The sequence below is a fragment of the Microchirus variegatus genome (genome assembly GCF_963457635.1).
Source record: "Microchirus variegatus genome assembly, chromosome: 23".
Classification (NCBI taxonomy): domain Eukaryota; kingdom Metazoa; phylum Chordata; class Actinopteri; order Pleuronectiformes; family Soleidae; genus Microchirus; species Microchirus variegatus.
Window position 1 is genome coordinate 8,822,736 of NC_139824.1, and position 14,798 is coordinate 8,837,533.

The following is a 14,798-nucleotide window of genomic DNA, read 5'->3' on the forward strand; positions in this document are numbered from 1 at the left end:
ACAAATATGTATATTATATCGTATTTCTGAATGAACAATTAAAGACTGTTAGAGGAGGGAAGTAAAGTTCTCAAATCTATAGAGACTGGAGAAAAAAACGGGGAATTTTTGTCAAATTTAAGGAAGATTTATTGGCCGAAATGTGACATAAAAAGTGCATAAAAAATATAATAGTTTGTATAAGTGCTTAAACACAGAAGTTATATGGTTATTTGCTTCGTGCACTTTCTACAGCAGAACATGGCGTCATATTCTGAAGCACGGGCTTTCTATGCAAACGAGGAAGAACGACGCTGCCCACGTGAGTCCGATGCATAAACCAACAAAGAAGAATGAAGAGGAGACAGCAGAGAGAGAGTGAGGAGAGTTGTAAAAGAGTATTTACATACTTTCTGGTATGTGAAGGCCATCGTAGTTAATGGGAGAATTTGGAGAAAGGAGAAGTGAGACTGTGTTTGCTACACGCTGCAATCACACCATTAGAATACACACACTGGACCTTTAAATGTATTTTTTATGTAGATCTACACTGGAACAAAGGCTGATCAGCTTCCATACTCACAACACTCTTTGCATACATCAGCATTAAGTGCTTTGTACTGTGTGTGTTTTGAAGTGTTGTTGGGCACCTGGGTTCAGTCATCTTCAATCGCTCCCATTTCTTCATATCTGCCTGGCTGATGGAGGCAGAAACGAAACTAACAGGTCCATCCCTGTGAGGGAGGCTCCGACTCTGAGCGCGCCTCTGAGCCAGATCGTCCTTCTGCTTGTTAGGCATCGCCTTAACCCCGCCCTCTTGCTCCTCATCCTCCTCTTCCTCGCGGTGAGAGGCAGAGCTCAGGAAAGAGTTGTCTCTGCGTGTAATGATGTCAGGGGTCGCTTCCTTGTCGCTGTCCGATCGCAAGGCCGCACACAGCACACGTCACACATCCAAAGTGAGCGCACACATCAAACCACAAGTGACCAGCCACAGAGAGAAAACAGAAACAAAGAGTTTAGAAGTGAAATGGAAGGAAACACACACACACACACAGAGGGGGCGAACCTGGTCTCCTTCTCCTGCAGAGTTTGTTGTGAGGCTCGTCTGATGCCCTCCCAGCGCTCTTGGTCTTTCTTGCTACAAACAGGTGCAGGGACAAACTGGTGCACCTTGGGAGCGACGGCACTGTGATGAGTCCGTCTGGACGCCAGGTCGTCCCTCCGAACGTCTGGGACTTTCTGTGCCGCCTCCGCCGCCTCCTCCTCGTCCCCGTCAGAGGACGACTCCCGAGCAGATTTCTGCGAGCTGAAAAAGTCGTTATCTCGGCGAAGGATGATGTTCGGCGACGGCGACCTCACTTCCTGTATCTCCATTGTGGGGGGGCTGGAGTGTGAGATGGTATGACGTAGTACGGTCATTACAGAAACTGTACGAAACTCCAACGTGTTCCACACTGTGAGCAACGTGCAACATTCGCTTGTGGCCACATTTGTGGGTGATTAGTCGGAGACGTGCTTCAGATAATGAGGGGTTTTGACACACCAACCCCAAACCACTCTCTCAGTAAGGCAGCAATTCCTTTCCAATGAGACTTATTTTCCACTGCAAGCAGCTGATGATGAGTCAAACAAATCTCTGTCCCACATACACCAACAATGAACATCGAGCGGTTAGTTATCAGCCGCTCCACAAATCAGCACCACGCAAAAATCCCAGACTGCTGAAACTGCAGTGTCAAAGCAAACCACAAAATTACCATCACAAGCGTTAGTGAACATGACCAAAACTGCCGAGCTGCAAAAAAAGTCACATGACCACCGGCTCTGACCTGCTGTAGCGAACAGCAGCGGGCAGAACTTTTATTCCTGCCTTCTCCAACTTCTGCTGCCGCCTCTGCTCCAACACCTCCTGGGTCACTCTCTCCTCTTCCTGTTTTACTTTTTCCACATTGTTCTCAAGAGCCCAAGTGACAGTCTTGGGAGGTTTGTGGTGCAGTCCAGTTTTTTTGCCCTGCTCTACAGTGGCTTGAGTGTGACTGGGGAACAGTGTGCGATTGCAGGGAAAGATTAGATATTGTGAAAATGATGTGTTGTTCCTGATACCAGACATTTCCTAATCAGTCGCGCTAATGTGTTACCTTCGTTGCTCTCCCTCTTCAGCATGGGGTTTTCGCCGGGGAGCTGGGATGTAGGAGCTGGCGTTTGCTCGATTGGGAAGAAACTGATTGAAGGGGATGGAGCTTCTTGCATCACTGCTGGCTGTCCGCCTGGCCAACATGTCGTCCTTCCGTACATCTGGCTTCCTGTCAGCCTCCGAGTCGCCTGAGCAGCAAGTGGAAAAGAGAAAGAAGAGAGTGAGTTTGAGAGAGTCATTCATACCCAAACTGTCCATTGCTAACATCCATCTGAGTTTACATTTTATGGATAATTTGTTTGTACCGTTTTCACTGCATTTACTTTCAGTTTTTGATTTAGAGTATACAGAGTTATCGATGTTTACGATCTTCTGTCATCTAACCAGTTTATTACACAATTTGGATTTGTTCCCAAATTTCAGCAAATCATTTGTTGAAATACAACAACAACAAAACTATGAACATTTAAAGCACCTTTACACAGATGAACGCATAAATCTAAATATCTTCCAAAGTTCTCCAATGAATCTCACACTTGGCTTGGACAGTACACAAACAGGATGTCTGAGTCTCCCACACACACACACAAACACACACACACACACACACACACACACACACACACAAAGCATTAACCCTAACCTTAACCATAAGCAGTTGATGCCTTACATTAACTCTAGTTATGTTAGGGTTAGTCCTGAACTTAACCAGTTCCCTAAAAATTAGGTTTTACCTCATTAGGACCACGTTCTCCATGAGGACAGCTGGTTAAAGCCAGAAAAAACAAATACAAGTACGTACACACACACACACACACACACACACACACACACAACCACACACACACACACACACACACACACACACACACACACACACACACACACACACACACACGCTGAGATGTTCAGCTGTTGTCCACACAGCCAGCCTGACTGTCCACAACTCCAAAATGTTACCGAACAGTAGTCAGACTATTTATGGATGAGTGGTTTTGTATTACTGCTTTAATGGGATAGTTTGATAATTTTTTCCTGCTCGCTTATGGCAGTTATATAAGTAGTAGTTAGCAGTTAGCTTGACTCTGAATAAATAAATACTGGGAGAGCTTTTGCAGCTCTTTGCACAGTACAGAAATTGTTACTATTTTTTTTAATTTATTGACCTCCACCAATGTGGTATATGTTTTCGCCGGAGTTTGTCTGTTTGTCTGTCTCACGGACGGATTTGGATGAAATTTTCAGGAAACGTCCGCAATGGGATCAGGAACAAGTGATTAAATTTTGGGCGTGATCCGTAGACGCTATCACCATTTTCATTGCTATTTTGTATGCTCTGAGTTGCCTTGGCGGAGGCCTGTGCTCTCCAAGTGCTTTTCTAGTTATCTTTATTTTGATATTATCTGGACTAACCATCACTGTTGCCTCGATTCACCACATCCGGAGAAGGACTGTGCTGTGAGCGGGAACCAAAAGAGTCCAGACTGTCCAAAAAAAAACAAAAAAAACAACAACATTGATATATGAAAATATATTAGATACACAATGTAACAACTAAATTAACACATGGAGCTTTATATAAACACTTAAGTCATATATGTGTGTGTGCTTGTGTGTGCTGACAGATGTCTCTTACCTGTCCAGGGAGTTGTCTCGAGTGTGTTGTGGTGGAGAAAGAGACTCGCTCCTCTCCGAGTCCCAGCAGTCGTAGCCGCTGTCTCTAACGCTTCTCTTCTGTGGACTGTCACCTCCTTCCTCGCTCTCCTGCAGACACATTTTACAGAGTCAAGTATTCGTTCTGAACTTAACTTAAAAGGCCCCTCTTCTCCACAGATCTGTCAATATTGCTAATAGGGAAACAGCTCATTATCCTGCCTTAAAATAACAGAAATATGTACAGACATACCAAGCTCTCATCTGTGCCCCATTTCTCCTTTCACCCGAACCAGAGTTTTTTTTTTCTCTCCACTGATGCATAGTATTTGCTCATTGTGTAAACTGTTGGGTTTCTCTTCTCTCTATAATATTGTAAAGGTTTCTGCCTCACTATGTACAGTGCTTTGAGATAATGTATATTGCGATTTGTTGTCCCCTGGTATTCAATTCCTAGTTGGTGTCAACGAACAAACCAAAAGACTACATTCAATATTTATATGCAGTCTATATATATATACACACACACATAGAGAGAGTCCAGGACTGATCTCATGACTCAGGGTGTCTGGTGTCTGACACTCTGAGGGGGAAATTGATTGTAAAGTCTGATGACCCCAGGCAGGAATGACTTCCTGCGACACTCTGTGGTCATTCCCGCCCTAATTAGGGCCGTCGCTGTGTGAAACAAGAGTATTTGTGGTGTAACAAAAACAAAAATGTGTTTTTCTTCTCTCAAACAAAGACAGGAAACTAAAAAAAAAAAAAAAAATCCATCCCCCGCAGCCCCTCTGTACTGTTATCAGTCATTCTGTCTGCTCCCCCTCTGTGTCCCCTCTCATCCCCAGTGTTCATTCACCATCTTCATTTGAGCAAGAAGCCCTTCAAACTCCTTGAGGTTGAGAGTAGGACCACTGTAGGAGGCACAGCCGCTGGCAGCTTTCCCCAGCCAGAACACTGTGTTCAGCACCTGTGACACACAGAGATGTTGTGAGTTGTACAAATGCTACGCACGCTAATATAATCAGTGTACGCAAGAAAAAAAGATTGATGACAACTCACATTTTTTAGTTTGCGGTTGCAGTCAGAGTCTCTGTTGAGAAAGAATGTGTCACTATCGTGTGATCATACACTAAAATTAACATTTAAAGGAGCAGAAGACAGTGAAATACTTACTTGAGATTCGCTCGTATAGAAGTGTCCTGCAAGTCTCCGGGGTCAAACAGTTGGGAGCCCTTCAGGCCCAACTCCTCACAGCCCCGCAGGAAGACTGACAGATTGTCCTAGAGGAAACCACAGGAGAGCACAGACAGTCAGTTTATCACTTGATGGAGTGGGGGCTTTCCTTGACTAGAAAAGTGTCTTGTTACCAGTCCAGCGATGGGGGTGGGCAGTCTGTTGATCTTTTTGACCAGGCCTGGTTTGATTGCACTCAGCAGCCTGCATAGACGAGGATGGGAGAAGCAGAGGACATTCTCTCTGAGGGCAAGTTCATCTATGTTGCCTGTACTTCAAACATCAAAAAAGTGAAGTGGAGTCACAGACTTACTCGCATAACAGGATGCCGTTCTCCAGTGCACTGCGGAAGTCCTTCTCTCCAAAGCTCTTCCCAGTGACAGCCTTGGGAAGGGGGACAGGAAGAGACAGATGTTATGGATGTAGACTGGAACCTGAGGCGCTTTTTTTGAACAATGATAAAATATTGTTTTTCTTTGTTTCTTCTGTTCATTATTCATCAAAACCGCAGGTGGGAAACGTTTTAATAAGCCCACCAGGAAGTGATCAGGTTGACAATGTATGAAAAGTTTCAAAAGTTGTGTTTCCCAAACCTGAAAATGATGATGTTCTTATATGTCTTGTTTTGTCCACAAACCAAAATATTTCAGTTTGAATGATTTATTCATTATATGGAGCAAAAACACCAGGAAATATTCACATTTGAGAAACTGAACAATCAGAAAGCTTGTTTTAATTATTCAAAAACAAACAAACCTAAAACCAATTAATCAATTATCAATTTAGTAATTGAATAATCGTTACAGCCCTGAATGAATATCAATAATATTTGCACAGATATAATATATTCCAGTCCTCTGATTGCACCTAACTGTGTCCCTCCATGCTGCTGCATTGCTTAAATCTCCCCCTCGCCAGGTCAGAGACACAAACCGCTCTGTGTCCTCATTCCCAAACGCAGTACCTTGATTTAGATGCATGCAGTCATAACCTCAATCCTCTCATCTGAACGCCTGTCCTAGGATTCAGGACGCTAACTTGTGACATAAACTACCACGACGCTATTTTCTGGATCTGTTGTGTAACCAGCAGCCAAAGCTCAACAGACAGACGACAGGTTTGACGGGCAACATTTAGACATCTAATCCAGATTAGCACCGTTAACCTTCAGACACTCTCTCCAAGTAACCTCAGAGAATCACAAACACTTCATAATTTGACTTTAAATATTCTTGCATTGTCATTATCAGAGTGCTTCTTCAGTTTCTGTTCACTTTAATTGATTTATTTCCGACCTTTATGGACGACTCCGCTGTACACACACACACACACACACACACACACACACACACTCAAATGCATCTGCAGCTATGAAAATAGTCTATTGTTTTCCATTATATAAGCGATAACCAGATGTTTCCCAGTGCCACCCCATTTCTCTTGTCTTTCATCATTCTGCTCTCTCTCTCTCTCACACACACTGGTTTGAGCAGCTATTCTTCTCAGGACACTGCATTGTCTTCCGCTCACTTCTAAACAAAGCATTATCCCTAATGTGGCCATTAGCAGTTAATGTATAACGCTAATTTTAACCTAACAACGGTTTAAATCTTAACCAGCTCCTCAGAAATGGTGTTATGCCTCATTAGGGCCAGTGTTTATGCCAGAAAGAAAGGTCCTAAAGACATGACAAATACATGCACACAGACTCACACACGTCATGTGTACTAAGGCTGGACTCTAGGCCTTTGAAAGATTTACACCATGGTCATGCATAATTTACCAGCGGAGGCAAGTGCTGTGTTGAAGGCGAGTCAGATCAGTGTGTTTGTGTTTTGTTTCAGTAGCATGTGGAGGAGGCAGGACAGTGTGTGTAGGAGTGGAGGTGGTTGATTATCAGTTGTGTGTTATGAACAGAAACTGAAATATCGCAACTACACATAGGAAAAGGGGACGATTATGACATTAATTAAAAACGAGGGACATGTGCTTTCACTTCTGCCATGAAAATCAAGCCAAAGACCTCTGGGGTATTTCAGCGCCAGCAGTTTAGTAATTTGAGCCCCCTCTCGCTCGCTCTCGGCGCTCAGGGAGGACGGCTTTGCCCTGCTCAGTCTGAGTGAATGACAGCAGCAGCTACAAGTTAAATCCTGAGGTGCGTGGCAAACACACACAACTATTCTTCATAGGACACTGCATTGACTTCTATCCAAGGAAAAACCAGAGGAGGAAACACTTACACTGAGGTTTTGTATTGAGAAAAAACTGAAATAAAACATCTTATATAAAAAATATGTGCATTGTTTAAAGAGAATGAAATATACATCATTTCTGATAACCTATGGCTATTTGGCCACCTAAATATGTGACTCCATAGCTGAAACAGAGCAGAAATAGTTTGTTTCACAGCTCATCTGTTTCACAGAAAATGAATAGTCAGCAACTATTTTGGAAATGTGTTGGTTGAGCAAAACAAGACCTCAGACTTGGAGAAACTGTGATAACTTGTTTGATCATTTCTTTGATTTACACAAACATTTTTTAACCATGTTTTGGGGGTAGGAGGAATTAAACAGATTAATCGCTCTGAAAAAAATTGCTCGCAGATGACATATCCACGAGAAGCACAAACTGTGACTATGGCATAAACCATTCTAAACCATCTGTGTGCTTCCAGCCAGTCCTGACAGGAAATGCATTATCCAGCGGTTATAGATGGGGAGATGAGGAGTGGTTCAGCGCTACTGAGAGTCTGCTGTTTTTATATGTGGTGTTGCCTAAGCATTACACTTGATTTAAACTTATAATGTAAAGGAAGTATAAAAAGTACACTCTTAGAAATAAAAGTTCTAAGTAGAACTATATAAGGTTCTTCGACTGGTCCTCATAGGAGAACCCTTTTTGGCTCCACCTTTTTATAAAGGCTCAACCTGGAACCCTTTTTGAGGGTTCCACCAAGAACCCTTTTTAAACCCTTGACTCAGGAAAGGGGTTTTAAAGGGTTCTCTGGATCAAAATGGTCCTTACTGGAACCATTAGTGTTACCAACCCTTGGTAGCACTAATAACTCTTGGAGAAAGGGTTTTTCAGAAGCAAATGGTTCCAGGTAGAACCTCAGCCCTTGTAGAAGAACCCTTTTGGAACCCTTATATCTAAGAGTGTAGAGGCAGTAAAACAGAATGAGGATGAGAGAGGAAAAACACAGAAATCAAGTCATAATCCAGATGGATTGTAGATTTGAGGATGAGCGTAATCTGGATCAGAGTGAGTCGACATCAGACAGCGACAGATCGTCCTGCAGCTAACAGCTTTTATCTGTTCAATACAAGGAAATGCAGCATTATTTAGGTGCTATTGTACTAACTATATATTTTTTCACTATAATGTTTTCTTAATGCACTTATTCAGCAACATAATTAGAGTGACAAATATTATGTACATCTAACTTAATCATGCATTATGCAATGCATAACATGTGTGTCTGTGTAATTCAATTATTAGTATAATTGAATTGTGCAGTCATAACCTCAATCCTCTCATTTGGACCATTTTGATGTCTGTCCTGGGATTACTAATATTCATATTGAGATATGAATATTATTATATTATTGAACAGTAATACAATTGATGTTCAGGGTCAGGTTGTGTTCAGTTTCTAAAACTTAAAACTGATAAAAGAGTCCACACTTTTGCAAACACTAAAGTCTTGTACTCGTTCCTATAATCAAATATTAGCACTCTCAACATCCTTGAGGATGTCAGTATTATTTCTTAGGAAAAACTAAAAAACGGCCCCAAAAAAAGCAAATTCCTGCTTCCACCCCCTCAATCACATCCGCTCCAAACTTTGATGGTTTCTTCCTTCATGTCTGACCCCTTCATTAAATGTAGTAGGATCCAGTTCAATGGTTATTGGGTTCTCCTGCTCACTAACTCGGTGTGAACATCCTGACATCGCAACAACTTCTGAAAATCTCTGCGGTATGAAAAGCAACAGCAGGTCTGTGTCAACATTATTTCACATTCTTTCAAACACAATTAGACGCACTGAAATAAGATGAACCCCAGCTCTCACTCTCTCCCTCAACCAGACACAGCTGGCTGTCTGAGGGCATAATCTGCTCAGGACAGCTGTGACATCTGGCACACACACACATGCACACGTTTGCGCAGCATAGACATAAATCATTCCCTAGCCCCTTACCCTAACCGTAACCATCATAACTAAATGCCTAACACTAACACTAAAGCCAGGTCTTAACCCTCAAAAAGCCTTTTAAAGATGTGAGGACCAGCCAAAATTTATATGCAATGTTATACGCATAACACACACACTGAGTCAAATATGATTCTCGCTAGGTCTGACCCTAATCCTTGCCATCAACAGAGTGACAGCAGTGGTTTCCTGTCACTAGTTAGTTGTGTTAGTTAGTACTTTGACCTTGGATTCTGAGAGTGTGTATCCGGTTTGGGACAGTCTAATCCACCATTGTCTCGTCTATAAAAAGAGAGTAATGGTCTTCTCTGTGCCAGTGTCATTTCCTGCTCATGTCATGTGATGATATGTCACCTACTGCTCTACTGCCCCCCCTGGAAACAGTGACACCTGAGATCCTGTGTCCATGTTATGTTCCCATAGAGACCAGTGTCACCCAACTGGGGTGTGTCTGAGGAGTGTGTGAGCAGTAGTTGATCGACATGAATGTGTGTGTGTGTGCATACGCTTTGCATACTCTTACATGCTGACTGAAAGTGTTGCGTGGAGCACAGGGTGACATGGTTAACCCTGAATCATGCCCACCTGTGAGAGGGTAAAAATACACCACCAGAAATGGAGTCAGCATGACCAGACTGAAAATAACCAGAGAAGACAGAAAGACGACAAAGCAGGACCACACTGCAAGATGTTGATTCATGAATTCGTTTCAAACATTGACAGATTAACCCTTTAAGGTACTACTCAACCATTTGGTCGACCACACTTTAAGTCACTATATCTCATTGAAAAATGCATCAAGCTGAACTCACTAACACTTAATGTGACTTGTTCTGAACGTTTATGAATTGTGCAAACTGACGTCTCAACCGTTTGGTAGAGGCCTGTATCTGAACTACTGTAGGGTCTCATTTAAAAAAAATAAAAATAAAACTATTGATTGTTGTTATTGTTATCATTAGAACATAACATAAAATAATAAAAAATGCAAAGAAATAATTTTTCCTTTGCTTTTTTCTTGGTGCATACCTTAAAGGGTTAATAAATGTTGAAAGTAGTTCTTAGAGAAGCTATAATGCAGTATTCTGTGACATTATAAGACATGTGACCAAGCTCAGCATTTCCCATTGAAGGAAGGTTTGATGGAAAATTAAATGGGCCATCACTCTGCACAGAAATAGATTTTTTTTAATATATATATATATATATAAATGCTGATAACTTGGGTTTTCTTGCTCTGGATATGGGACACTGGCAGATCTGAACTGGGTGAATGAAAGACAAATGTCAAAAACTAACTGCCACTTGTGTTCCAGTCTTAAACGGTCTTTAATAGACTGTGTGACTGAGGAGCTTTAAAGGAGACGGATGTACAGTAACGTAAAAGAGCAGCGTCTAGCATTTACACCATTTCAATTGGCAATCCTCATTCAAAACACTGTAGAACAAGAACGTGGTTGCACATAGCAGTGACACATTATCTCATAATGTGAAGAGAGAAGGTGACAATAAAGCACTGTAAAAACATATATTCTATGTTATATATATGTTAAATATCCATTGACTATGTGTGTGAGAGAGGTACAGCTAATCTTGGTTGGAGCTTTTGCTTCCCTGCAATATTAATACACACTGCAATGTTAATCCACTTTTGTTTCCCACTATGAACATTTCATAACCACAACAGCCCTATGTCCCTATGTGTTGCTGGGTGTCTGTGTGTGGCCACAAATCAAAGTTAACATTTTGTTAGCAGTGAAGCCAGAATTTCAATTCAATTCAAATTCAGTCTATCATGACATATTAGGTCATTTTATTACATAATATTAGGGGTGGGTCAAAATAGCGATTTGGTAACAATTACCTCACAGCAATAAAAAACATTATTTGAGAACCTACTTTAAATTCTACTTACGCGAGACTCACACTACATGACTTCTAATGATCCACAATCAGGATTCACTGTGAAATATTCAAAGATGCGGACCATGTAGACCTGTAGACGCCTTCATAACATGGCACAGGAACCAATTTCATTTCCAGCACTACAACTAGAACACACCATTCGTCTGGACGGGCAAAAACTGAGCTCCTACTTTCACTTCCTGATTGGTTCATATTGGCCACATCTAAAATAATCTAATCACCTGTAAACAAAACGTTTCAGTTTCACATCACAAAAACATTGACTGCTTTCTGACTTTTCGCCGCTGTTGTAGCTTGTTTTCTGAAACTGCATTCAGAGGAGAGAATCAGCTTCCTGTTTACATTGGCATGCACATGCCCATTGTGTCTGAATGGTTATAGCATGTTCTATACATTTTTTTTTAGTTGTGTTAGTATGAAAGTTAAGTGCCGATCACTTCTGACATGGCGCTGAAATGCTTGTGTGGATGCAGATTGTTTTTATCTATTTTTATCAAATGAAAACACAGTCGTGTGATCGCTGATTCAATATAAGACATGAATAACTGCTGCAGTTAGAGGGACACTGCTGAAAATAACACTAAAACACACTAGTGATCTTTGCCACTGTCGCATCTTCTTTTTTACATGGAGCGCAATGGAAGGCAATGTGCCTTGCTCATGGGCACATCAGCCCCCTGCCGTTCCCAGGATTGAACCCAAGCCCAAATGGGCCACAACTACACTGGATGGTCCAAAGCAACTTCATCTAAACGCTAACAGTGTCACCAAATCCAGATTAAGATTATAGTAGACATTAAAAAGTAATTCTGATGTGTGTCCAAACCTGGACTTCCCCAGTGTGATAGAGCAGCTGGCAGGAAGCAGAGCTGGAGCAGACTCAGCCATGATGGAATAAATAGGTCATCATAACGAAGCTCCATCCGGCAAATCATGCTTCACATCCCAGGCTTAGACACAGAGAGTGGGGTGTGTGTTTTTATCCTGTGATGGTGGTGGAGGGGGCGATCAGGCAGCAGACCACGGATAATAATCTCATTCCATCCACCCGTTGCTACATTACAGTAACGTCTCGCGCGTGAATACTGGCCCGGTTTCATAACCATGGCAACCGGAATCTCCTCGCGCCCGGAAAAGGGGGGCGTTTCCCCTGCTAGCAAGTAATGAACGAGCTAAACAAACGGGACATAAACGAATAATGTGACGTGGGTTTTTTTTAGTAGTTTGTTTGTGTATTTCACTACTTTGCTTGTGTTAAAAGCCGAGTCACGGTTAAGTAAGATTCTGACACGAGTGTGAAAACTTTTCACACGCATGCAGCACAGTCCCACTGCGGTAACACGACACTGCATCGTTCCCACAACAGGTGACGACGCACCGGTGCCGCTGCTGCCGGGGTCGTGTATTTATATCCTCGGCCCCAGTGTGTGGCAGTCTGACCCATTTCTGCCGGAGTAACAGGCCCGTGGTCTACAACTTCACTCACCTCTATCCATTTCTGCGCCTCCTGACAGGCTGGTTCCGGATGGTTCGGCTCCCGCGGCTCGTCCCTCGTCGGAGCAGTCGGGACGTGTCGACCTGCACCGGGGCTCGCCATCTGTGAGCGGGCAGTTAGTTCACTGGAAGCCGACGAAAGTAGCGCTTTTCAAATGTGTTGTGCTGCTGTTTGCGTCTCTCCACCTCCGTTATCCTCCTCCTTTCCCTCTCGACCGTCAACAACCGCGCTCACTCACGCCTTCACTCACTCACTGAGAGACTGCCGTTTAAACTGTGGTGAAGAAAAAGAACCGAACCACGAACCGAGCCACGCTGCAGCACGGACCAAGCGCTAAAAATAACGATTCTGCTGCGCCGCCGAACTGCGTGAGAGGCTGCTGCGGTGTGCTGGTCTGGTCGTGTCCTGTGTCCTCAGCCGCTGCCGCTGCTGCCGCGCATTTCAGGACACGTGAACGCGCAGGCAGGAATCTAACCGGGGGGGAGAGAGAGAGCATGGAACAGACAGAAGAAAGGGAAGGAGGGGGGACTTGCAAAATACGTCTCTTTATTTAACTTTTCACATTTAACCAGAGCCATATATGTTTTTAAAAGGAGAGAACATAACACATGTATACATTTTGGAGCGCATCCCTGAATATTTTCTCTTTTTGTGAAAACCTCAGTAGATAAACCGCTTCTGAAATACACCAGACCAACAACAACCACGTCACCTTCAAACTCCTTTCCTCCCCACTCTGATGCTCAGATTGAATTTCTGCTGTTCCATCTTCACTGAGTTGCTGGCTGCCATGTGATTGGGTAATGGTGTACCTAATAAAGTGGCCAGTGAGTGTATAAGCCCTTTAATTATTGGGCCCTTGGAATCACATACCCATGGTTATTGGTCAAGAGCCCATTGAACAGAGATTTACTTACTGATTCCCACTCATTACATCATACATAATCAGATTAACAACTTCAGTCAGAAATGTACACCAGTGAGGTCTGGCATAGGAACTGTTGTTTCAAGAACTGTTTTGTTCAAGTTTGTGTTACCAGGTCAGATGACATTTACTATATTATCTCACCAACATGTTCTGCATCTACTCCAAACCTCCTACCAGTGGGACTTGCCTTTAAAACCATCTAATTAAATGTGTCCAAGGAAGCAGCGACTCTACTCCAAGCTGAGTGTGAACATTTTGTAAAGCCAAATCATTTCTATCGATCGTCAGCTTATCGTTTGTGCATGCAAAAATAAGTCAATTCAGGGTTAATTAGAATCACGGGTACATATCTCTAGTCAAATTTCAACCTAAACGTTTTGTCCAACCTGTTGTTAATTTGCTAAATACAATCTTATGTAATGAAAATACAGCAAAAAAGAGTTGTAGAAATGCATATCCTGAATCCCTTAAGTAGACCAAGAGTCTTAACTATGTTCACTATGTTAACCCCTTCTCAGTTATAACCTACCAAATGACCTCAGTGTTATCAAATTGACCACAGTGCAGGTTTGTCTTCTTAAAGAAAATAAAGCATCTCCACCCTTTTTTTAATGACTGTAATTGTTGTTAATGGTTTTGTCTTCAGTCACAAACAAAGATCAATAATCCATATCAGTGGCAGAGCAGCCATCACAAACATAAGCACAGATAGCCGCAGTAAATCCACTGATAACAGTTGTGTAAACAGCTGGTTTGGACATTGATAACTCCTGTGTCTTTCCTATTGTGTGCTAATATTTATGACCATTTCAAATGACAGGTGACCTCAGATTGATGTATTCTGTTTTAAGTCCTGTTGGCCAAAAGTTCCTTCACAAAGTCTTGGTCTCACTTTCCAGTCTTTATCAGCCATTTAAATAAAGATCTCGTTAGTAAAACTCTAGTCTGTCGTGAATTCTTCCAACTCTTCAGTGAGAATTAGCCCTGAGCCATAAAGGCCTGAGGATATTAACCACTTAATCCCCCAGTGAGACAAGATATGAATGTGGGTAAAGTTAAAGGGAATACATTAATATTATATAATCTGTTGGGTTTTGGAATTTATTAAGATTTGGGGCTGCAACTTTTTTTTCCATCATCATGTTTCATTATTTGATTTATGAAACTAAAAATGCAGAAGATTTTCAGTTTTCTTCTAACCACTTCTGCAAAATTACACCAAGAACTGCTA

General features: G+C 42.3%; 1 protein-coding gene across 1 annotated transcript in view; it reads right to left on the reverse strand.

Annotated features, from left to right (window-relative positions):
* The window catches only part of LOC310943715 (LIM and calponin homology domains-containing protein 1-like), a 24,601-nt gene extending 11,568 nt beyond the window's left edge, over window positions 1-13,033 (reverse strand). The window contains exons 1-12 of the mRNA XM_083909350.1: window positions 12,631-13,033; window positions 5,316-5,386; window positions 5,137-5,206; window positions 4,943-5,049; window positions 4,829-4,859; window positions 4,626-4,736; window positions 3,750-3,877; window positions 3,527-3,597; window positions 2,118-2,301; window positions 1,809-2,015; window positions 1,046-1,363; window positions 529-890 (exon numbers count right to left, since the gene is read on the reverse strand). Coding sequence (XP_083765476.1) covers window positions 529-890; window positions 1,046-1,363; window positions 1,809-2,015; window positions 2,118-2,301; window positions 3,527-3,597; window positions 3,750-3,877; window positions 4,626-4,736; window positions 4,829-4,859; window positions 4,943-5,049; window positions 5,137-5,206; window positions 5,316-5,386; window positions 12,631-12,741 — 1,771 coding nt within the window. The 5' untranslated portion in view covers window positions 12,742-13,033. The remainder of the gene's footprint in view (window positions 1-528; window positions 891-1,045; window positions 1,364-1,808; window positions 2,016-2,117; window positions 2,302-3,526; window positions 3,598-3,749; window positions 3,878-4,625; window positions 4,737-4,828; window positions 4,860-4,942; window positions 5,050-5,136; window positions 5,207-5,315; window positions 5,387-12,630) is intronic.
* Between the last annotated feature and the right edge of the window lie 1,765 nt (window positions 13,034-14,798).